The sequence below is a fragment of the Triplophysa dalaica genome, chromosome 15 (assembly GCF_015846415.1).
Source record: "Triplophysa dalaica isolate WHDGS20190420 chromosome 15, ASM1584641v1, whole genome shotgun sequence".
Taxonomy (NCBI): Eukaryota; Metazoa; Chordata; class Actinopteri; order Cypriniformes; family Nemacheilidae; genus Triplophysa; species Triplophysa dalaica.
This window is the reverse complement of record NC_079556.1, coordinates 12,549,777-12,574,940: the sequence shown is the minus strand read 5'-3', so window position 1 is coordinate 12,574,940 and position 25,164 is coordinate 12,549,777. Positions and strand designations below refer to the sequence as shown.

General features: G+C 37.3%; 1 protein-coding gene across 1 annotated transcript; it reads right to left on the bottom strand.

Moving 5' to 3' along the window:
• Positions 1-20,140: 20,140 nt before the first annotated feature.
• cmpk2 (cytidine monophosphate (UMP-CMP) kinase 2, mitochondrial) lies at positions 20,141-25,146 on the bottom strand. Its single transcript, XM_056768489.1, has 5 exons — positions 24,084-25,146; positions 23,466-23,580; positions 22,973-23,174; positions 22,471-22,704; positions 20,141-21,098 (listed from the first exon to the last, which is right to left on the bottom strand). The coding sequence occupies exons 1-5, from the start codon at positions 24,654-24,656 to the stop codon at positions 20,978-20,980; spliced, it is 1,245 nt and encodes a 414-aa protein (XP_056624467.1). The 5' UTR covers positions 24,657-25,146; the 3' UTR covers positions 20,141-20,977.
• Positions 25,147-25,164: the final 18 nt, after the last annotated feature.

Sequence of the window (25,164 nt, the reverse complement as noted above, 5' to 3'; positions counted from 1 at the left end):
AGAGGGGGTCCGCTTCCACTGAGACCGGGAAGAATGAGGTGCTTGGCAGGTTTACATCAATTTTTTTTCGTGATCCTATATTTTTTACTGATAGAATGATCTGGGGTTCACATTGCACTTTCTCTGCACTCTTGGAAGCCTGTAGTTATGCATTAACCTCCAACCAGTCAACCTTTCATCTTCATATTTCATCTCATTTGAGATCTCTTGTTACGTGCTGTGCATATAGGATAGATGGGGGGATTTAATCTAATATGGTAATGAATTTTGTATTAATTTCTTACCATCCAGATCGGTTCTGTTTGAGAGTAAACATTTAATTTGCGGGAACTGATCTGTATCAAAGATACTCCCGACTGAGAGCCGATCCATTTTCCTTGATCCGTGTTTCTTAGAGCTTATTATGTCAGTCTCTTACCATGCAGATCAATTACAGCCTCGTGTATCACATTCTCATTGACAGCCTTCTTATAGGCTTCTAATAAATTGCACACTTCAATTAGTCCAATTTAAGTACCAGGGCAGTGATTCGCTTCTACGAATGAAAGCAAACAGGCTTGGGCTTTATTGATTTTACCCAGCTTTTGTTTTGACATTGATTAAATCTCTGTATTATCTCTTCTAAAGGTGAGGATGGGAGGAAAGTGTTGCTGTTGTAGAAATTTTGTGTGTACACTGAGTGCATGTCAAAGATTCCCATCTGGCGCCACTTTTACACCGCAACCCGAATTTTGGAATTATGTAAAACATAAAGAGTGACCATATTTATAAAAAAAACCCTCTAAAATGCTTCAATTCAGTAAGATCAATAATTCATTAAATGCTTAATGTTCCAGCAAAGGCAAAAGGTTTTAGTTTGCCAATATCAATGGCAGTATGCAGCAGGGTAAACACAAGCTTTTAGCCTCACCTAAAGCATGATTTTACAGACGCACAGAAGTGCCTTGTAATCTGGTTTGTTTTATGCGTTGACATTACGGCATGACACGCTGCTCCTGACTTTTTAATATAGCCAATTGTAGGGATGGACACTAGATTTTAAGTAGATTTAAAGGAGTCATATGACATGGCTAAAACTAATATTATCATTTGTTTTAGATGTAATGCAATGTGTAAACACGATTTAAGGTTAAAAAAATGCTGTATTTTCCACTTACCGTGCATGTTTTTATCTCCTCTTTGCCCCGGCTCTCTGAGACACGCAGATTTTTTACAAAACTCATTGCTCTGAAAAGCGAGGTGTTCTATGATTGGCCAGTTAACCAGTGTGTTGTGATTGGTTGAATACTGCAAGTATGTTATGGAAATATAATGCCTCTTACCATATTTGGAACATCAGGTTGTCCTGACAGGCACACCCACCTACTTAAGTATACATTTGGGCGGTCTTAGTCAAATCATATCACAAACCGACGCATCTTTTGTTCCTTCACTTCAATTTTTGCAATTTTACGTTTCTAATACATGCATGGGCAACTTATAACACAATAAAGACACACAAAAACATTTTTAGATAATAAAAATCTAAAAATGAAACAAAGAACAAAAATAGTATGACAAAATAACTTTTCAGAAATTTTTATGATTTACAGAAATAATCGGATATTAATTTAACATGAAGAGATTAGTATTAAACGTTATTACTGCACCACATGTGACCAAATGTTTTTTAACCAATGTGGTTTGACCAATAGATGTGCAATGTTTTTGGGAAACAGTTCTGACTAGCTGGTTAGTTTCTAGTTTCTATATGCAAGCTTAGTTGGTCGGCCTTGTGTCTATACATTTTATAAGAATTAGATTGTTAGTATTAGCAAAACAACTCCATTAACAACAAAAGAACAACCACTTAAACAATTATGTTTTTTACAGTTTAAAATGATGTTGTGAGCCTTGCCATGGAAACAACATAACTTCTTTTGGTCTGGAGAAAACTTTGCAGTCACCGTTACATTTGACCCCTCCTATTGATTTATCACATCAACTGCAAGGAAAGTGGAATTCGGGAACCGTCTATTCGCCGAGCAAAGGCACCTTGGGACTGCGACAGACAGTTCACAACCTCCCATCAATTTCAAGATGACAGAAACAAGAGCTACTGAGTAAAAGTGCAAAGCTGGAGAGCAGGAAGCAGCATAGACAGGGAGCCAGGCAGCCAAGAGGGTCCCTGAGGTGTCCGCAAGTTAATTAGCTGCGTAAGAAAACCATCAGCCTAACAAGCAAAACAAAGTTATTAGCCTCCCCCTGTTATCCATCATGGCCTGCAGAGGCCTCGGGTCCATTGACACACCTCTGCTCTGATCGCTTTGACAGCTGTTGTATTAGCAAAAGATTGGAGTTGCGTGATTTTGCCTGAAGCAAGAAGCCAATTGTTAAAAGGTGAATCATCTTTGTTTCTTCACTTCAGATTTCCTCCGATACTCAGATAGCCCTATTCCACTCAAAGTTACTCAAAGATATTCTAGTCAAAGTTATTACCAGGATTGTGCACCATCAAAAACTTGAAATTCCAAAAAAAAAAAAACTTTTACAGAAACATGGTCTTAAGTAGCACAGGAACATTTTTAGTAAAATCAAAAACACATTGTATGGGTCAAAATTATAGATTTTTCTTTAATGCCAAAAATTATTAGGATATTAAGGAAAGATCATGTTCCATGAAGTTATTTTGTAAATTTCCTACCTTAAATATTTAAAAACGTTATTTTTGTAAATGGATGCCCTGCCACAGTTCCCCTTATTAACAACTTCAAAAGCTGTTTCCTGAGTTTTAAACGGTTGTATCTCCGCCAGATATTGTCCTATTCAAACAACCCATACATCAATGGAAAGCTTATTTGATCAGCTTTCAGCTTATGTAAAAATCTCAATTTTGAAACATGAATCCATAAGACTGGTTTTGTTGTCCAGGGTCACATTTATTAGAGGCCTTATTTATAAGTTGCTTTGGATAAAAGCGTCTGCTAAATGATTAAATGTAAATAAATAGTGTACAGAATGTGACTGAAATGCTTATTCAATTTGAAAAATATTTTTATTAAAATGAATGCATGAAAATATAATCGCATTATTGAGAATGAAGGGAAAAAACTTTCAAATTGAACATATTTAGGTTTCAACAACATGTATCAGGCTTACATAACTGAAATTGTAACATACACTGAAAACTGGTAGGATTTTTAAACAAGTGTCGGGTCAAAAATGGACAATCCCAACCGTTGGGTTCCAAATTGGGTTGTTTCAACCCAAAATCTGGGGTTTTCTAACAAATTGTTGGGTCGAATTACTTTAACCCAACGATTGTGTTTGTCCAATTATGACTCAATGATGAGTTAAAATAACCCAACATTGTTAAAAGGGTATATTTATGTTTGTCTGTTTGTCAAATGTTTTTTTTCACTTTTTTGTGAAATATAGGAAACCAGCAACGTGTGGGTGTGGCCGGTTCATACCAATTAAAAGGAAGCCAATTGTCATGAATTTTTATTCTAAATTTAACCCTGGTTACTATGTACAATTTTTCAAGACAAAAACTGAAATTATGTTTTGCTGTGAAGCACCACATTAGTGTCTACATCAGTCTGTCAGTGTCTACATCAGTATACGTCCAGTCAGTGATAAAAGGAACCTAACGCGTAAAACAGCAGCTGTCCACGCGCACACTGAGATCTTTGTCCACCCAAGCAGACTAAATCTATAACATTCTTTGAATGCTTTTATAACTTTTGACATAAATCGCTTGCATTAGAGAGGAAATCGCCAATTTGGACTATTCCCTACACAAACATAATGAAGTTCTCTCAAGCGGGTCCCTTCCGCTCGCCAAAAAAGCCTGAAATAAGCAATTGGTTTATTTACTTTAATGACACCAGTGAGGTTTGAACACACACGGTGTTGTTAGCAAATACACACACGCTCTGCATATGAGACTGGACATTACTAGCTGTCATGACTGGAAATGAGAAGAGAGCCAGAGCAGATGCCACGGTTGGGGTGTGGTTGGCAAAGAAGTGCTTGGCTTGGACGAAGGCCATCCTGTCCCGCTGCGCTGTGGCCAGAAGAGATGCTTTCATTGCGAGCTTGTCTCCCAAAGCCGCAGGGGAACCGGGGAGCAGGTTTAATACGAGGCAGCTTCTTAACTGATCGCTTCAGTAAAATGTTAGTTATGTCATGTGTGTGAGATTGTGTACATGTGTGTGTATGTGTATAGTTTTAGCTTTACTTGTGTGGGCTAAAATTCTGAAAATATTCACAAAAATAGATTGAGAATGTGAGTTAAAAAAAGTTCTCACTACATTAAAAAGATTTTCTGTCTTAAAGGGATAGTTCACCCAAAAAAATCTGTCATCATTTACTCACCCTTTTGTTATTTCAAACCTGTACGACTTTCTGTATTCCACAGAACACAAAAGAAGATTTTGAAGAATGTCGTTAACCGGCACTCATTCATTATGTCCATACAGTTGAAGTGAATGGGTGTTGGCGCTGTTCGGTTACCACATTCTTCAAAATATATTATTTTGTGTTCTGTTGAAGGAAGTCGTACAGGTTTGAAATGACAAGAGGGTGAGTAAACGATGATAGAATTTTCATAACCCATGATAAAGCTATAATTTATAGCTTATATAAAAAGTATATTTTTACAAACTATTTCACACATCTACCATATTATTTTGTAGTCCTGCCCATGTTAGGGGTTACGTTGTACATGTACTATTTATAATTAATAAAATATATTCCTTTTTAATTTTCACCATAAAACAGAATTCTGTGTTTTTAAGGAATAACACAAAATTAAACTATTTAAAAAAGTAATATTCACAGCACTGATCTTTTGCATACTTAAGCTTCTTGTTGTTCATGTATACTGGTCTCATTTATCAGTAAAGAACTGTGAAAGGTTTAATTCACCACCATAAACACTAGTACATGTTAGTTTTGCATGACATCTGCGCATGCTGTACAAAATCGTGTATAGAAAGAAGTGCTGCTGCTGTTTCTATTTGCTACTTAGCAATATTTTGCATGTATGAAGCAAGAAGGTTAGAAAACATAAATCTGTGCAACGTGCACGTTATTGCTGTTTTTATGTTGAACTTCTGTGAGCATCTGAGCATTACAAACAACATTTGCTTTAACAACACAATCTGTTCCTCACCACGGCCATTTGGTTTATTGACTATATACGGTTCACCAACGTGCCACTGTGTGCAACGGTGAGGGTGAAGTCTTCGCTCCAATAATCCACTAAGTGACAACAATACAATTTTAGGAGCAATACAGTGAATTATGTAAACTGCTTGGGAACATTTCACCTGATATTGCTGCAGTTAATCACAGAGCGGTCTTATGAGGAACCGGAAAAACGCTCATAAATCAGTTTAGGGTAGCGTGACACTCAGGCAGTGTTTTTTAAGAGTGTGCGCCATTGTCCCAAATACCCGTAATCTCTTTTATCAGTTTTAAAAGAAGCACACACCACCACAAGATCTGTTTTATTTATTGTCAGTGTAGCACGCTTATGCTAATGTGATGAAATTGTGGAGCAATTGACCGTGCACGATGGTGCAAACCTTGCTGCGACCGCCCATCTGAAAACCTGCTAAAACTATTTGCCAAGGAATTCAATTATAAAGATTAGAATCCCGAAGCATCATGAAGCTATTGCACTTTATTGTACTTAAAATGTAACACCCCTTCCATACTCCGCACATTAACAAAACATAAACAGACTGACCTGTAGGTAATTGTATAGTGCTCAAGCGACATCTGGATAGTACCAGATGCCGTAGTAAACTAACATTCTCTTTAGTTTGTACGATTATACTTTTTAGATAAGACTTGACAGAATTAATAATCATTTATGATAAACACTGCAATATTTTATAAAAAATATGAATAGTCAATAACACTGATAGATTGTTAAGAAAACAGAAAACCCAAATGTACTACTCTCAAATGGCCATGTGTCCCTGTGTCCAAAGCAAGACGCATTTGAGTGTCTCTCTAGTGTGTCCATGTGTGTTTATCTACATGCTTAGAGGAGCCGCATTAATGGGGTCTTAAAGGTGAACACAGTAATCCATCAGAACCCCCTCCTCCGTGTCCCCTGAACCCCTTAAGGAAAACCAGAGGTTGGGTATCCAATCTGGAGATCCCCCAACCACTGGACAGTTTGAGAGAAATGGCATTCTGTGTTGATAATATGTAACATGGGGGCTTATCGTGTACAGAGCTTTAGTTTTAGCCTTCATATTCCCTTTGTGAAGTTCCTGTAGGGGGCAGGGGGCTGGGGGGGTGTACCCGTGGATGGTGATTGATTCGAGAGGTTCTGCACACCGCCTGTTTAACTTGCCCTTTACTACAGTTCACTGCTTCTCCACTTCAAAGGCGGTGCACTCTTCCTCCGTGTTTCACTTATTTTCTGAAGTGTCAGCAGAAAATAGAGAGATTGTTCTGTGTCTTTTACCACGGGACTAAAACCTTCTTCAACAAAAAAAAAGTGAACGCCTTTGCACTCGGAGGTTGGTAAAGCTCAGGTTAATTCATTGAGCTCACACAGTTAAAGTTAATCATAAACACAAATGACACAATAGTTTGCTTGTTGTACAGTAAAAGTACAGAACTATCAAATGTTGATGGCATAGCTCACACAGTTTGCTCTTGAACAAAAAAATGATGTCAAATGATAATTTGATCACACTGTTGTTGAGATGAATCTCATCTGAAATTCTAGAAGAGATATATGAGAAAACTGTATTGTTTGTGTATGTATGTAACTTACACCTAAGATCTGAGCCTTTTGTCATTTCAAACCTGTACGACTTTCTGTCTTCCACAGAACACAAAAGAAGATTTTGAAGAATGTCGTTAACCGGCACCCATTCATTATGTCCATACAGTTGAAGTGAATGGGTGTTGGCGCTGTTCGGTTACCACATTCTTCAAAATATATTATTTTGTGTTCTGTGGAAGGAAGTCGTACAGGTTTGAAATGACAAGAGGGTGAGTAAACGATGATAGAATTTTCAAAACCCATGATAAAGCTATAATTTATAGCTTATATAAAAAGTTTATTTTTTTTGCAAACTATTTCACACAACTACCATATTATTTTGTAGTCCTGCCCATGTTAGGGGTAAAATTGTACAGGTACTATTTATAATTAATAAAATATATTCCTTTTTGAATTTTCACCAAAAAACAGAATTCTGTGTTTTGAAGGAATAACACAAAATTAAACTATTTAAAAAAGTAATATTTGTTTTTATAGTTTTGTTTAGAGATGAATCTCATCTGAAATTCTAGAAGATATATATGAGAAAACTGTATTGTTTGTGTATGTATGTAACTTACCCCTAAGATCTGAGCGATTTTTGGTCACTTAGAATCGTGGGTAAGAATTATAATCATTTCAACAACATTTGGTGTATAACTGGTGCAATGCACAGTTAAAAATTCAAACACACATTCAATTAAATGCAGCTTCTGTTTGTGGAAAAACACAATTATAACACAGCATATGAAATGTTGGTTTCGCCTGACCTATTTAATGTTCTTGTACAATTCTGTAGTGCTAATATGGTGGTAATATTTATTTGAATGTAGCCTCAATGTTTTATACTTAGCTAAAGTAAATTTTGAGCTTGTCAGTGACAGGCCCTGGCACGCACTAGCACGTCCGCTTCAGGCTCGATAGTGGAAAGACGGCTTTTAATTACAATATATTGCAAATAATCAAAAACTGTAGAATTTTTTTATATTTTAAAAATTATTTTCCATTTGTCACTGTTAGAAAATTTTGAAATTTCTGTTTCACAGGGAATGAATGTGGGATGCAGTGATGATGAGTCACAACGTCTGGAACTTGGTTCAGGAGGACAGTATCAGTCATAAAAGACAAAAAATAAACTACATTGTTAAATGATGTCAGCCTTATCTAGTATCAATAAAAATCTAATTTGCATAGAAAGAAAGCATGTTTGTTTTAAAATGATAATGATTAACAGCATTTGTCTGTTTAAACTGGATCACTTGTTTTATGACTCAGCTGTAGATTTTGTAATATTTCTAAAACATCACACGCAAAATATAACTGTGTAGAGAATTCACCCAGTGTAATGATACATTTTTAGTACAGCTATGTTGAAAATCTAGCCACGTTAAAATGGCTGGGTGGGGGCAACGTTGTCTAGCAAAACATGAATGCATTAAAATAGGAGATGGTTTCTGGCTGGGAGAGAGTCTCATTGGCTTGCATTTTTTATGAGAGCAGCTGCTTCACTCTCTCTTTTGCTCGCAAGCGGGGCTTCATTTAATCTTACAGTTTATCCCCACAGTCCCAATGACTGAACAGAAAGAACAGTAAGATAATAGAAAAAAGATTATACATGATAGCAGAAGTGAGATGTTCTTGGTGCTGGATAAAAAGAGTAGGCTTGAAGATCTCTTAGCCAGAAAGAAGTCAGGTCTACAAGAGATTTGACTTTCTGGCTGCATGCTATTCATCTTCAAATGTACACTTTAGGGATAAGGTGTCATTTTATTGTCAGAATTGACAGGATATATTGACAGAAATGCAATATAATAGACACATGTCTTCAAAGGTGTATAAAGACCTTACATAATGAAGCGTTATGTTCTTATTGAAATTCTTAAAGAAGTCATAATTTAATCCAGTCATTTGTTTCTACTTTACTTCTAAATCCGTCTGCATTTCTGTAAATCATCTACTGAGCAACACAACAGCGCTCCTTCCTAATTAATCAAATAACCCATGCAAATAAAATCAATAACCCTTCACATTACACAATTAAACAATCTGATCATTGATCTTGACATGCTGGAGCCAGCACTGAGCTCTTTTTTTTAAATAATTAGAGAGTAATGCTTACCCCATCCCGTCACAAGGGGCATTCAGCCCAGGACACTGAAACCAGAGAGTTTGAAAATGTATATCTGTGTCGACTACAGGACTGACAGACGGGCCGCAGCAAGGCTGTCTCAGCACATCAGCGTGTAACAGGATCAACATAAAACCCATTGGGACGTCTGTCCCATTCGGCCAATTATGGCACTCTGCTGTCAGCAACCGGCTGAATAATGTCTGATTCCTGATAAAACTATAAATTAAAGCCATATTCTGTGCGTATATGCAGAGAACTACACATCCGGATGTTTTGTGTGACCAGGCTATGAAAGAAATATCAACCATGGTCGCTCATAAATGCCGATCACACACATACTCGCAAATGCAGGCGCATCATTTTATCTTATCTGGTTGCTGAGCGCAGGATCATGCAGACTTGTTGGAGACCCTGAGGTTGTAAAGCATCCTGGTATCATGGCTGGTGGTTTATTAGCATCTCCTGTAGGAGATATTACTCTACCACAGTCATTACACAGCGTCTGATATCAAGACTGATGCACTGAATCATTCGCACTTAATCGAAAAGCCAACGTGGCTGCTGTAGCCGAACTAAGAAAAGGCCATAGTTGCATAGTTTTCTGCCTTTGTTCTGGTATTTTTGTTGTATTTAGTTCCATTAATATTTTGGTACACAGAACTAAAAATGAAACCTCAATAATAAGTAACCAAACTAACCATCCCAGAGATGAGTCATAGTATTTTATGAGAAAAAATGTAAAATATTGTTCACCTAGAAGGGATAGTGCAGTTCATAATTCTCTCATCATTAATTCACCCTCACCCTGTATAACTTTGTGGAATACAAAAGAAGATATTTTGAGAAATGTCTCATTGGTTGTATGTCTGTACAATGGTAGCAATGGAGGTCAATGTTGTTTTGTTACCAACATTCTTAAAAATAAAGTATCTCACAGAACTGAGTATAGCCCTCACATTTTAGTAATAATTTTATTATAACTTTTCATGTGACACCACTGAAGAAATTACAATTTGCTGCAATGTTGAATAGTGAGTGTACAGCTTGTATAATATGGAAGCATATGTGGTGCAAAATTCAATTTGCAATGTAATATGCAAAATGGCAATGCAGTATGTAAATTGACAATGCAATTGTGTATCTAAATATACATTTCAAATAACGTATGTGCAACATTAGGTGCAAAATGAAAATAAAAATTCAATTATATCAATTACATTTGTAAGTTCCTACACTAGTTTTAATGTTATTTAAATGGATATTTTTAACGCTCTTTAAGTTGCAAAATTAAAATGAAAATGCATTACCGGATTGATTATACATATTTAAGATAGTCAAGCAAAACTGTAACAAAAAGAAAATTTTAATGTCATTTTCCCTTAATGCATTAACATTAACAGGTTGAACATTTGGGATTGCATTTTCATTTACACACAGCGCGTTGAGTGGTGCAAAATTCAATGTGGACTTGAAAATGCATTTCGGGCTGACCACGCCCCCTCCCCGATACAACGTCATTGCATGAAGGCGGAGCCAGCATCGCTATTTGCTAGTTAGGTACAGTTGAAAGAAAAAGTATGTGAACCCTTTGGGCTTACTTGGATTTCTTCATAAATTGGTCATAAAATGTGTTCTGATCTTCATCTAAGTCACAACAATAGAGAAACACAGTCTGATTAAACTAATACTGCACAAACATTATAAGTTTTCATGTTTTTATTGCACACAACATGTAAACATCCATAGTGCAGGGTGGAAAAAGTATGTGAACCTTTGGGTTTAATAACTGGTTGACCCTCCTTTGGCAGCAATAACCTCAACCAAACGTTTCCTATAGTTGCAGATCAGACCTGCACAACGGTCAGGAGAAATTTTGGACCATTCCTCTTTACAAAAGTGTTTCAGTTCAGCAATATTCTTGGGATGTCTGGTGTGAATCGCTCTCTTGAGGTCATGCCACAGCATCTCAATCGGGTTGAGGTCAGGACTCTGACTGGGCCACTCCAGAAGGCGTATTTTCTTCTGTTGATGCCATTCTGTTGTTGATTTACTTCTATGCTTTGGGTCGTTGTCCTGTTGCTTCGTCCATCCACTCTTAAGCTTCAGTTGGCGGACAGATGGTCTTAAGTTTTCCTGCAAAATGTCTTGATAAACTTTGGAATTCATTTTTCCATCGATGACAGTAATCCGTCCAGGGCCTGAGGCAGCAAAGCAGCCACAAACCATGATGCCCCCTCCACCATATTTCACAGTTGGGATGAGGTTTTGATGTTGGTGTGCTGTGCCTTTTGTTCTCCACACATAGCGTTGTGTGTTCTTTCCAAACAACTCAATTTTGGTTTCATCTGTCCACAGAATGTTTTGCCAGTAGTGCTGTGGAACATCCAGGTGCTCTTTTGCAAACTTCAAACGTTCTGCAATGTTTTTTTTGGACAGCAGTGGCTTCCTCCGTGGTGTCCTCCCATGAAGTCCATTCTTGTTTAATGTTTTCCTTATTGTAGATTTGTCAACAAAAATGTAAGCATGTGCCAGAGATTTCTGTAAGTGTTTAGCTGACACTCTAGGATTCTTCTTCACCTCATTGAGCATTCTGCACTGTGATCTTGCAGTCATCTTTACAGGACGACCATGCATAGGGAGTGTAGCAACAGTGCTGAACTTTCTCCATTTGTAGACAATCTGTCTTACCGTGGACACATGGACATCAAGGCTTTTAGATATACTTTTGTAGCCCTTTCCAGCTTTATGTAAGTCAACAATTCTTGACCGTAGGTCTTCTGAGAGCTCTTTTGTGCGAGGCATGGTTCACATCAGACAACGCTTCTTCAGAACAGCAAACTCAAAACTGGTGTGTTTTTTATTGGACAGGCCAGCTTTAATCAACACATCCAATCTCATCACATTGATTGGACCCCAGGTTGGCGGACTCCTGGCTCCAATTAGCTCTTGGAGAAGTCATTAGCCTAGGGTTTCACATACTTTTTCCACCCTGGACTATGAATGTTTACAGGTTGTGTTCAATAAAAATATGAAAACGTATAATGTTTGTGCGGTATTAGTTTAAGCAGACTGTGTTTCTCTATTGTTGTGATTTAGATGAAGATCAGAACACATTTTATCACCAATTTATGAAGAAATCCAAGTAAGCCCAAAGGGTTCACATACTTTTTCTTTCAACTGTATGTTGTTTTGAGGTGTTGAAAACACGTTCGACTGCAGAGATAATAAAAGCGTTAAATCGCTTGCATGTACACGTTTAGTATTTGTTGTCTTTGTTTCTGAAGGATTATGTTAAGATGTTGACTGTTTTTGTGGTGCAACATTTTCTTAACTTCAGGAATCGAGTTATACAGTGGATCTGTCACAGCCTAAACTGCAGCATCCGGATGAATTAGAAACCAAGGTTTATTTCCGTAAGGGCAGATCTCCACTTTGGCAATGTTTATGTGTATTTGTGCATAATCTCTCCCCTTACACTGCCTCAAGCACGAAAGAAGCACAGTACAGAGGTGTATTTCACGTGGATGTATCGCGTTTGTGATTGTACTGTACAGTTACTGAACAGTGGTCTCACAAAACGACAATTTCTGAACAATTGTATTAAGATATTGTGACAAAAAAGACAGTAATCAAAATACTGAATGTGTTCATGATGAAACGCGTATGAGAAAGTCAAGTGATTATAAGACATTCAAGATGCGAGCTCCCGCTTGATAAGGCAGAATATTCTAGCAATGTAGCTACTAGTTCTATCGTCTACATTGACGTACTAATCTTAAAAAACACCCAAGTATTTTTTTCCTTTGTGCTCCAATTCGTGTGCATGCAATTTAATGTTTTTTATCAGCTTTGCAGCCGCACATCCATGCTTGTAACTGGCGATGCTGGCTCCGACTTTACGCAATAACGCTGTTCCGGGGTGGGGGCGTGGTCAGCTCGAAATGCATTTTCAAGTCCACATTTAATTTTGCACCACTCACTGTGTGTAAATGAAAATGCAGTCCCAAATGTTCAATCAGTTAATATTAATGCATTAAGGGAAAATCACATTAGAATTTTCTTTTTTGCTACAGTTTTTTGCTACAGTTTTGCTTGACTATCTTAAATATGTATAATCAATCCGGGAATGCATTTTAATTTTAATTTTGCAACTTAAAGAGCGTTAAAAATACCCATTTAAATAACATTAAAACTAGTGTAGGAACTTACAAATGTAATTGATATAATTGAATTTTTATTTTCATTTTGCACCCAATGTTGCACATACGTTATTTGAAATGTATATTTAGATACACAATTGCATTGTCAATTTACACTGCAAATTGAATTTTGCACCACATATGCTTCCATAGTATAACAGTGTAAATTTGCTGTCCCTTCAAAATAACTCAACACACAGCCAATAATGTCTAAACTGCTGGCAACAAAAGTGAGTACACCCCTGAGTGAAAATGTCCAATTGTCACACGAAAAGATATAAAACAATATTTACAAAAATGTGAGGGGTGTGTTCACTTCTGTGATATACTGTATATACTTTAGTGTGCTGCAGATGAAGTAAAGTCGGAACGACATGAGGGTGAGTAAATGAAAAAAAACGTTTATTTTTGGATGAACTATCCCTTTAAATTTAAAGTTTGGTACATAACAAAAACATGTGTTCAAATGTTTTTTGTTTTATTTCAAATGAACAAATGCAATTGTTTAAAAGTGTAGGGGAGTCGATTACTTTAGCTTCATTGGAGAAACGTTTTCCAGGAGTTTGAGGATTCTCTTTTCCATCGTAACAGCAACCAGGACTTTGGGCAAAGAGTATAGATACATACTAAGAAGCGAAACTCAATAGAACTTTCTTTTGCAACATCATCGCCTCTGCTATTTTGGGGTGAAAGCGACTTTTTTCCTTCGCGATGGCAATATTAGCTGCTTTGATAACAAAATGAAAACATTAAAGCAAAAATTCAACCTGAATGATAATACATACATAATGAAAAAAGCCTTGGCTCAATAGAAACCATGTCAGTTATCAACCCAAAATGGCGGCTGTGCTTTTTCCCAAAAAGCACCAGTTTCGCCTCTTGGTATCTATACTCTTTCCTATGGGTAGTGTAGTTCTTCGACAGCTGTAAAGCTATATAGTTTTTTTTAAATAACGCTAGAACAACACTGAATTGGCCTCTAAAGAAACATAAATTATGGCTTAACAACCTCAAAGCCCATAGTAAATCTGTTTTTAAAGATCTATATTTATCATTAAAAATCTATTTCTTTACAGAGACAATGATCAGCATTTTTCTACAGTTTACCCGCGTGCTTTACTCATTTAAATATGTAAAGCGCTTCAGTTTTGAACAAGGCCTTCAGGGAATTTGGTGAAAATTGGACATATCACGCTTGTGAGTGGGTGGCTGCGATGTGTAGTCTCATAAGAGCATTCTGCTTTCCCCTGCCTCTGGCTGGATGACTGCCCTGGCTGCCGCTGGTGTAAAGGCTCATTTAAAGAGCTCGGCTGGGACAGGACACTGAAGGTCAGTCTGAGAAATGCCTGCAGCAATTTTACCTCACACATGCTCGCTATTCCCTCTACCATATCCCCTGTCGCTCACTCTCTTTTTCTTAGTCTGCTGGTTATAAATCCTCTGGCTATCGGTTGCAGTGCCCCTGCTGGCATTTTCACGAGCTCACGCTTGTCTGCAGAGCCTGGGTGCCGTGTCACAGTCTCTGAGCAGCCAGTGCTGTGACAGACAGTAAATGTGTGACTGAGCACACAGACGGCAACCGATGCTCTCTGTATTTATTAGGTCTCAAGATGTATGACTATATTTTGTATAAGCCCGACTGTCCTTGAGATATTCCTGTAAAATACAAGTAGGGTTAACTTTGCTATTAGTGGTCTTTTGTGATAAAATTTAAAGGGATAGTTCAGCAAAAATATAACTTTATGTCATTGGTGATTCATAGCATGACATGCTGGCAAGCTTGAGTCCCTGCAAAAAAATCTCGGAGGTAGTTTTTTTCAGGAGGAGTTCAGGTGTTCAGAAGTATTTAAACATACATGTTTTTTTTAGACTGTTCAGATTGGCTGATTATTTGTGATATACTGCATGAAGTAGCACAGTATGTGTGTGTCTTTGAAAATATATTGAATTTGAATATATTATTGTGAGCAATAAATCATTATCTTCAGTCACCCTTTGGGTTTGTCACTGTGATTTGCAAATATCTAACCAATAAAAGTATTCAAAAGTGTTTGTCAACTTTAACAACACAGTAATAAAAATAATCCATTTCCTGAAAAACTGCGAATTGGGATGTACGAGGTTTCAGAAGGACGGTGACAGTATATCACAATATATGGAATAAATATACATAAGAAATTGCTAATTTTCTTGTATTGAAAATTATTAGCACTTATTATTTAATATATTGCATTATATGTTCCAGTAATTTTCATAGTGTTTCATATGTAAGGCTGAATTAATGACGTTCTTTGTAATTCAACACTTTAAAAACCTAAAACAGTGGCATATTTCAGTAATAGTATTACAGCTTTAAAATCTCAAAGGAACTTTCAGCAGTGTTACCTTTGGAACAGAGCAATAGGAAGCTGGCACTGAGCCCGAGTTCTTGTTACCTTTTCTTGGAGACGGCTGCCAAGCACGCACACAGATGATTATAGAGATGAACAGCTTTAAGCTCCATATTTTACGAGGAGGAGTGAGTGAAGTCTGAAGTATGGAGATGTCCGGGTCACAGTCAAGAGAATCACACAGTAAATGGGTGTAAAGGGATTCATGAAGCTTATTCTGGATAAGGAGGAAGGATTTAACTCATTTCTCTTGATCCCTCCCTGGGACTCTTTCTCAAACACCCTTCAACAGTCAAAAAAGGAGGGGACAAACTTGAGTTAAAATGTTAAGGAAACTATTTTAAAGCAACCGTTCTTCCCAAAATAAAAATACTTTCATTATGTTTACATTCCAAATGTATGTTTTTATATACTTGCTCAATAACTGATGTTTGTTTCTTTTTATTAAAAGTTGCGGATGGCAGCTTAGAAAAAGACTCATGCATTTCAAAAGTGGACATGTAGGTTAGTAAATAATAACAGAATTCCTTCCTTGTTGGAAAATTATTTTTTAAGGCAGAGAAAACAACTTCATGAATCATGTATGCACAGACAATATTTATGAGGTGTACCTTCCTCCTCATGAGTTGTTGTAAGTGATAATTAGGATGTTCTCTCCTGTGTTCCTGCGGAGCTGTTTTGCACTGTTACCCAAAATAAAATAAGCAAACATTTGTACCAGTTAATGATTCACATCATTTCCTCAGAGCATTGCTTCAACTCAACGGACTACCTTATTTTCCAACCAGAACAGTCTCAGTGCCAACTAGCTTACATCTCACAACTAACATTTTTCAAAGGCTCGCTTTCCCCTGACACTCCAACAAGAATGCAGAATAAAGTCGCTCTACTTTCATTCATGTGTTTTTCAAACACTCCACATTCCAAGATCTTTTTTTGACCTACTATTCGTTTTTGGTGACGGAAAAAAAAAATCTGCATGTCACACAAAATAAATAAACAAGGAGATGAGCGAAGGATAAAGAGACGCGTTTGGATGAAGTTTAAAGCATGCCTTGCTGTTATTAAAACGAAAATAAACCATTTTCAAGTATAAAATTTACACACTGCTGTGCAGCAACCAGGCAGCATTCTTTGATTTATTCCTTAGGGTAAGTATTTGAGGGGGCCCAAAACTTGTGGGCTCGCAAGATTCAAGCTCTCTATGGGAAATCAATTTATATGAAAGGATAGCGCGGCTAAAAATAGGAAAACACTAGCGATACAAAGAGTTAATTTGCAAGATTTGGGCTGCACACGGGAGAACCCAAGTTCGTTCACCATCCTGCTTTTGTATTACGAGCTGTCATACTTCACACCTTCTTTTATACCCTCAATGCATTTTTGTTGTTTTCCTGCCTTCGGCTGTCAGAATTCAAGCAGAGCGAATCAATCCAACATTTGATAAATCTCGGTCAAAGGCTGATTCATTTCAACGAAAATGATGATATATGATGCTCCTAGTATGACAAGGAAGCTTTAGATAATAAGTGTTGTGTCACACTTCAATGAGTTATGACTAGTATCCAAAATGACTACTAGACACTGATGGGGCTTTTGGTTTGGGCTGCGCTTGTGCGGATTTTAATGAGATCTCGCAGCATGTTTAAATATTTAACAATTCCTGGAGTAGCTCCTCTATCTGCTGTCAGGAACACCCATCGCAATTTCAGCTCTGAATGTGCCACGAACGTTCGGATGATTTTCTTTTGCATCTGTTTGTGTAAACAGCATCCTTTTAAGTTTTCATATACGATATATGAATGCAGTTTTCTGCTTTTTTAACAATAGTATGTATTGTCAATGCATACTACATCAATATAAACAAGCCCAGATCAAAACATCTGTACTGATAAATCTCATTTAACCTGACACGAACATACACTCTTAAAAATAAAGGTGTTTAAAGGTTTCTTCACAGCGATGCCATTAAAGAACCATTTTTGGTTCCAAAGAGCCATTCAGTCCAAGGTTCTTTAAAGAACCATATCTTTCATTATATTTGTAAAATCTGAAGAACCTTTTTTGCCACAAAGAACCTTTTGTGAAACAAATGTTATTCTGCTGTTAAAGGCTCTTTATGAAACCATTTAGACAAAAAATGGTTCTATGGCATCGCTGTTTAACCACCTTTATTTCTAAGAGTGTTGGTTAGGTTGTCATGGTTTGGGTTGAGAATTGGCTTTCTCTTATAAAATGTTGTTCCGGGGTCAACAGTTTTAAACCCAAGAATATTTCTCACTTGGCAAAATCAGTTTGATCTAGTAGATAGTACAGAGCAAGATTTTCTCCTACACGACTCCCTCTATGGTCACTTCTTCCTCACTCCATAGGATTCTAGTCCTCCAGTTGGTTGACTCAGTAGGCCCAGAGAAGGAGGGTGTCGGTGCCAAGTCTTTAGATCCCACTCCAGCCCACCCTCCTATACCACCCCCAACCCTTCACCATGCTTCACTCATTATTCATGTTCATAGGGCCAGCATTTATTTGATCTATTACTTTGGCGGGGGGACCACAGACTGCTGTGCGGCTACATCCCCTCTGGATCTTTAATTATTGCAGAGAGGGTTTTCTCTATCTTGTTCTTTGTTGTGCTAATGAAATATTGAGCTGGCCGATGTAGATTGCGTTGGGCAGCTAGGGAAATGGGTGGCTTACCTTTCCCCTCTGCACAGACCTTCTGCACTCTGACCTGCTTTTTCAATTGCAAATATAGGATTTAATGTTTATTTAAGGAGTGACGGGTCAATGCATTCGGCTTTGTTTGAATTTTTGATTACTGTAAAGATGGAAGCATTCTACATTTGCTTTGGGCAGAGGAGTCTGCTAAATAAGTAAATTTGAATATAAACTTTTACATAAATACTTTAGGCATACAGTATATGAAAAATTAAAGTTGCAATTTAGTTTGCTTGTATGGTTTTAAATATGTGCATGAAGTATGTTTCGTTAAAGATTATTCAAACTTGCTGTCTTATAACACACGTTTTATATAATGAATAATGTATTCACACTGGGTCCCATGTAGTGAAGCATCTTTGATGCTTAGTGTCGAAAAGAAACAATCCCAATGGTATTCACACTTCCATTTTATATCATATTACTGTAGTACCCCATACAGAAGACTATTAATACTGTTTATATAGCTCACTTACTTTACATTTAGCGCACAGTCTGTATTTTAAAAGTACATTTTAAATTATCTGATGGAGCCTAGTTCATAAAAACCCACTCTCAAAAGCAACTGAATATATAAAGCAACTCCCTCAGAGACCAACAGCAAATAGATGGAAAATTGATCAATCTGACGGTCTAACCATTGGGGATCCATGTGGGCGAAAAATCTCAGAAATGTATCTTAAACGAGTTAAATATAGAAATATCAAAGACCACTGCTTTTTATGCCTTGGATGGATTGCAAGGCATTCAAATTAACCCCTGACAATCTTATATGGAAAATTTGCAGTTAAAAGTTAAAAAATAAACATATAACAGCATCTGCAGTCTGAATCTCAGTAATTGGATGAAGGGAGTGTGTAATTGCACAGTGGTGTGGAAAGCCATCTGACAGTGATCTACCGGAGACCATTAATGGCCATATGAATTTACCCCAGTCTCTTCTCCCCACTGCTGAGGCATCAGGGTGTGGGAGACGGGTCATTCTGTCTTTCAGACCCACATCCTCACTGAGCTCCTAATTACTAAAACCTTTAATTAATCTTGTTATCACTGGGTAAATGCAGCGCTTACCATGTAAATTAATTACGGGATACGTGTGGCATTGTTAGCACGTGTCTACATGTGGATCGATGGCCATGGGTTTACGCTGCCGTTTGTGAGGTGGTGTTTGGTGTGTTGGTCAATGGATTTTGTATAATTAAAGGAAGAGTCAGTAAAATTTATATCAATATTTGCTCCCTCTCATGTTGTTTCAAATGTGTATGCGAGCAAGTCCATGTAATTGTAAATCCTACGATGAAAAATCTAGTTTTAACCAAAGGTTTTGACCCTACTTTGTAGATAGGTCAGATGTCAAATTTTGTGGTGTAAATATCCATGTGAGGTCTCTCATAGCTTTTTTTGGTTGGGTTTTTTTCGGCATTTCTTAGTATCTCAGTAAATTGTCACATCCATAACAGAACTGTCACATCCATAATGGTCCAGTTTCTAAAAAAAACTGGCACTTAAAATAATTCTGTGGTCTATAAAGATCACGAAGAGTCATTCCTTCTCCATTTGTTGGTATTATTGCTTCTGGTATGCACATTTTAATTCACAAAAATCCTATATTGTCTCTAAAAAACAGCCCTCCTTTTTTGTCACATGCTGAACACATACATTTTTCCCCTTATTTAAAATAGCAAACGTAGACTGATATTTTTGTGAGTTCTGGATTTCTTTTTCAAGTTTTGACTGGAAATGTCACATCCATGATGCTGGAATAGTCATGGTGCCCAAAGGAAGAAAAATCGTTAGCCGTATTAAAATACAATAAGAGTTCAGTGAACACAAGATGTCAAACTCCACAAAAGAAAACAACATTCCTCAAGTTTTGTAAGGCAACACCATAACTTTGTGAAAGAAACACTCTGAAATGTAAGCGAAATTGAGTTTGAAGCAATTAAATTTTTATTTACCTCAGTTTTCAGATTAACCGATTTTCTTTTAATATTAAAAAGATTGTATTAAATAAACTCCTTGTGAGACAGATGACTTAACACCCCTAGAAAGTAAATCAAACTGTCAAATCAAAAACCTAGATTGTATTTGTGAACAAAATAATGAAATCGCATCATTTCAGACAGTACAATAGAAAGAATTTCAGGACCCCTAAACTGAATATAAAGGTATATTTTCCTTTTGGTATTTCTTTGTCACTCTTAATGAATGATCAGAGTCAGCGTCCAGAGAAACAGACACAAATCAAACAAACTTAAAATTGCCTCGATCAGATCTATTGCTTTTAATATCCTCATAAAGTCCCCTGCTTCCATCTCCTACAGGGGTGTACACAAAGCTGACCAACAATGAGTTCTTGTGTTTAAATCTAATTGAGGTGATTGATGAATTCTCAAACCTCTTTAGTTGAGTTCCTGTGTTTCAGTGGGAATAATTCAGAATGAGGAAAGTGGACGCTTTGACCCGGCGTATGAGTGCTGACATCCAGCTAAAGCACCCGCAATATCTTAGCCTCTCGTGTCATCACTAAAGCTCTGTGGGACGGGGAATATGTTGTGACATGTCCAGATACGAGGCCTAAAATATATGCTGGCTGCTTGCCACCAGCCTCTCTTTCAATCAACAGGCTCAGCTGACTGGGATTTACAGTGGGGCCGATGAAAGAGAGGATGGAGAGAGGACGATATCATGACACTACACTACCATCTAGTGGTTTCAGAGGGATTGCATTGCTTGTAGTCTGATCTGTTATAGAGCTGAGTGTTTATATCTGACATTTGTTCCTAATTAACTCCAGCACTTGTTGAAGCACTTCTTGTGGAGAGGGGCTTGCGTCCACACTGATGCAGGAAGGATTCTGGATTCTCTTGTAAGCTTCCTCCACTCTGAAATCAAGAAGCAATTTTGACATTTAATTTCTGATGCCAATAAGTAAAGAGTTAAAGTTAAAAACAAGAAGCAACAACGTTTTTTAATGTTCTCTCTGACTGTGAATATGCCTGACAACCCAATTTATGCAGATCATTTTAAACAATTAATAAGCATACGTCTCAGTAAATGTACAATAATTTTCTATCTGACAAAAAACATCTTCAGTAAATATATGTTAATTAGACAACATATTCAGATACTATCAATAATAAAAAAAACGCTATCAAGAAACTTTTTTTTATATTTCAGTAGTACTAGTTGTCACGGTTTCCCTCTGTTTCTCCCTATGTTTCCCCCTTGGACTTCATCACCCACGCTCCTCCACGCTCCACGCACCCGCACCTGTGTCTCGTCAGTTATCATCGCACCTGCCAGCCATCATGCTCATCACTGGACACTATATACTGTATAATCTGCTTGTTTCACGTTGTTTATGTTAAACGTCTATGGTGTTCTTCGGTGTGGTACTCTCATAGTTTAGTTCTTGGTCTATTAAAGTTGCTTGTTTTTTTATCTCTGCGTCTGTGGTCCTTGACGTTCCATGACACTAGTATTGGTGGACTCTCAATAGAGGAGAAGAATAACAACTTAATCAAATTTCATTGAAAAATGAGTCCTCAATATTTCGGTCTGTTTTTCCAGAAAATAAAAGCTGTTTTCTAGGAAAACGTAACTATATGACGAGATGGCAAAGTTGTATGAATTTTTAAGATACACAATACAAAAAAGTATGATTTTTTTTTAAAAGCAAGCATTAAGGTCCACCCCTACCCCACCCCTTAAGACAACCATCAATGGAGCAAAAGCACATCATACGAAAACATTGATATTGTACAACGAATTATATCGTACAATTCATTAATCAGCCACCAATTTGCTAAAACTTAAAATAGTTCAAATGATGCTATTGTGTTGGTACTTTTTTGTATTGAGAATTCCTGTTTTTCTTTTATTATTATTATTCCATTTATGTACAGTAGGTAGAGACAGATACAATTTACAAAGAAAAATATGAAACATCCAATTCAAGTATCATAGCTTTATTAGCTAAAGCGAATTTGAGACGCTCATCCATGGAAGGACTTTTATATGTATATGAAAATGAAATAAAACCAATAGAAAACCTAAACATGGATACAGGTTTGTTGCTGAATTACCTTTGTAAAGAATTTTATATTTAAAGTTGCAACAGATTTGAGATAATCTGGTAATAAATTCAAAATGTCTAGTTCTTTATCATAAAGCAATTAGGGTTGCTATGTGTTTTACTCAATTTAATCAATTTAAATACAATTTATTTTATTATTTATGCCAAGTTTAACCTACTTCAGTCGGAAGAGTTGATTGACCTCCAGCTCATTCTCCTCAATGGTCTTGTCCTGTCCCCTGTGTCTCAATCTTTTCATTCTTTCTTCTGGATTGACATTAAGCATCAGCACCAGGTTTGGTCGGAGCAGGTCTTCTGGCCACTGGTAGAGCTCTGAGTCTGGTCTGGGGAGATTTTCCACCCTCCCGCTGACAGCTGTGGCTATAGCATACGCTGCTGTGCTGTGCCAATACCTATCAGAGATCGATCAGAGAACAGTCTATCTAGGGTTCAACTTTACATTTAGTACTTTTCATATTTACGATACTGCCAGGATTAACAATTTATTATGCCATTTTCTTCGGAATTGTTTTAAAGTCATGTCACTCTGCATTTTGGGCTTTAAACTTGGACTGCTAGACAAAGTTTCCACAAATCCTGCATTAATACAGACATCTGCTACATTCTCCAATGTGTTGTACCGTACCCATCAGAATCATGGGAGTGTATTTGTGGCCTTACCTGTCCACTATGACGGTGGCTTTCAAAGACTCTTTTCCCATCTGAGCCGCAGTGATGTAATTCCCCAGAGCATAAAAGGCCCTGCGGATAACGGGTGGTTCTGAGTCAAAGCACTGTCTGAAAGGAGCCAGGCACTGGGGAGGAGATTTCAGCAGTGTGGCATTCAGAGAATCCCGCAGGGCTTCTGTGAGAGTAGTTTTCCCTGGTGTGCGAAGAAATCGGGAGAAGATGGAGTGAAGTCATTCAGTAAACTATATGGCAGTGTTCAACAATGTAGTATTTTTTCTAGTGAATGGATACTACAACTACTTTAAATACTTTACCTGTATGCTAAAGAAAAAAATGTGTATTTAATAAAGTAGTATTTCCCAATCCCAGTCCTCGAGGCATATAAAATATTCTGGGAGGGGTGCCCCGAGGACTGCGATTGGGAAACATTGATACAAGGTATGGTATCTTAGGGTGGCGAACATGCTGCTGTCTCTGTATTAACCTGTAGCATCCAGTCCCTCAATCACAATGACCGGAAAACCATCACCTCCGCATGACTCCACCTGTTCATCCACAAGCTGCAGCACAGCCTTCGATTCAGGGAGAATGTCACTACACTGAGATGGGCAAAAAAAATATACATTCTATTGGATCCGTTTGCTTTCGTTTGTTCATTTCATGAATAAATAAATAATTCACCACAAATGCCACATTAAATGAAAAGTGTAACAGTATCATCAGCGTAAAATAATATGAGGTTCCTCATGGCAGTTGACACAAAATGTGAGCATTAAAGTGATAGTTCACCCAAAAATTTTAATTCGGTCATCATTTACCCAGCCTCTTGTCATTTCAAACCTTTATGACTTATGATATTTTTAAGAAATTTGGTACCCGAATAGCACTCGCCCCCATTCACTTCTATTGTATGGACACAAAACTACACAAAGTGCATGGGGGCCAGATAACAACATTCTTTGAAATATCTTCTTTTGTGTTCTGCGAAATAGAGGAAGTCATACCGGTCTACAACAATACAAAAAATTAGCCTAACCATAATTTACCCAACCAAAAATATCAATATTTAAAGTACTTGTTGTACTAATAATAAATCATCTACCTCCTGAAGAACCATATAGGCTTCATCCCTAGAGTAGAAGACATCGGAGCTCCTAATGCCCAGTGTGGATGGGTGATACAGTGGTGTTGATGCGGGTGTGATGTACTGTCTCTCCGCCTTCTCCGTTTGATTGACAGGTGACATCAACTCCTGCCAGCAGTACTGACGGTCGCGTTTGTATGAAAACACACATACAGATTCATTCTGACGAAACGTCTTTAATATCTCCTCTGAAATGCCTGGGGTGGATTTGTCCCGTATACAAAATCCTTTAACGACACTGTTTTTGACATCCGGAATGAAAGAACACGTCTCCAAGACGTCGCAATCTCGTGCTAATTTAGACAGTTTGGTCTTTATTTCTGCATGAGTTTGAGCTTTCTGGATTCTGTTATCGCTGTCGATGTAGAGCGAGAATAGTTTCCCATCACCAAAAAAACGCTGATAATCGTGATGTAGGATATGGGGTTTCGCGCTTAATGTAAAGTAAAGAGGTTCGGTGAGCAAATCCACCTCCACAGCAAATACACGAGAATACATCTGTCCACAGCGAAACATTGTTCTCGATAACATCGTGCACCCTACTAGGCATTATATAACTAGACAGGGAATCTTGCCAATAGAGCGATGTGTTTACAGAGAAACGAAAGTAGACGGGAAAACGAAAGTAGGAGAGCCTGTTGTACACGCTTACGTAACTCCAAACATGTTGTGACTGGACAACTGTCGGGACTTGGTTTCTTCGTATCACTACGTATTTCTTAAGAATAAATCGATGCAACTCTTCATGTGTCACTTAAGAATGACTTAAGCATTAAGAAGGTTTCGAGAAACCCTGCCAAGATCTAGTTTTCAATGAATTACGACAACAATGGTTAAGGTCACGTTTAACCATTCCGGTTTCATTCCAATAGTCTACATTGTAAATAAGTTTAAATACGTTTACAAGTTTTACTTTATGTTTTATAAAAATAGCCATGAATAACCAATAGGTTTTGCCTACTATGCCATGTAAGTAAGCCTAGACTGTGTTTGGCAACCTGACCCAGAAACTATTAAAATATTAATATTAAAATAATAT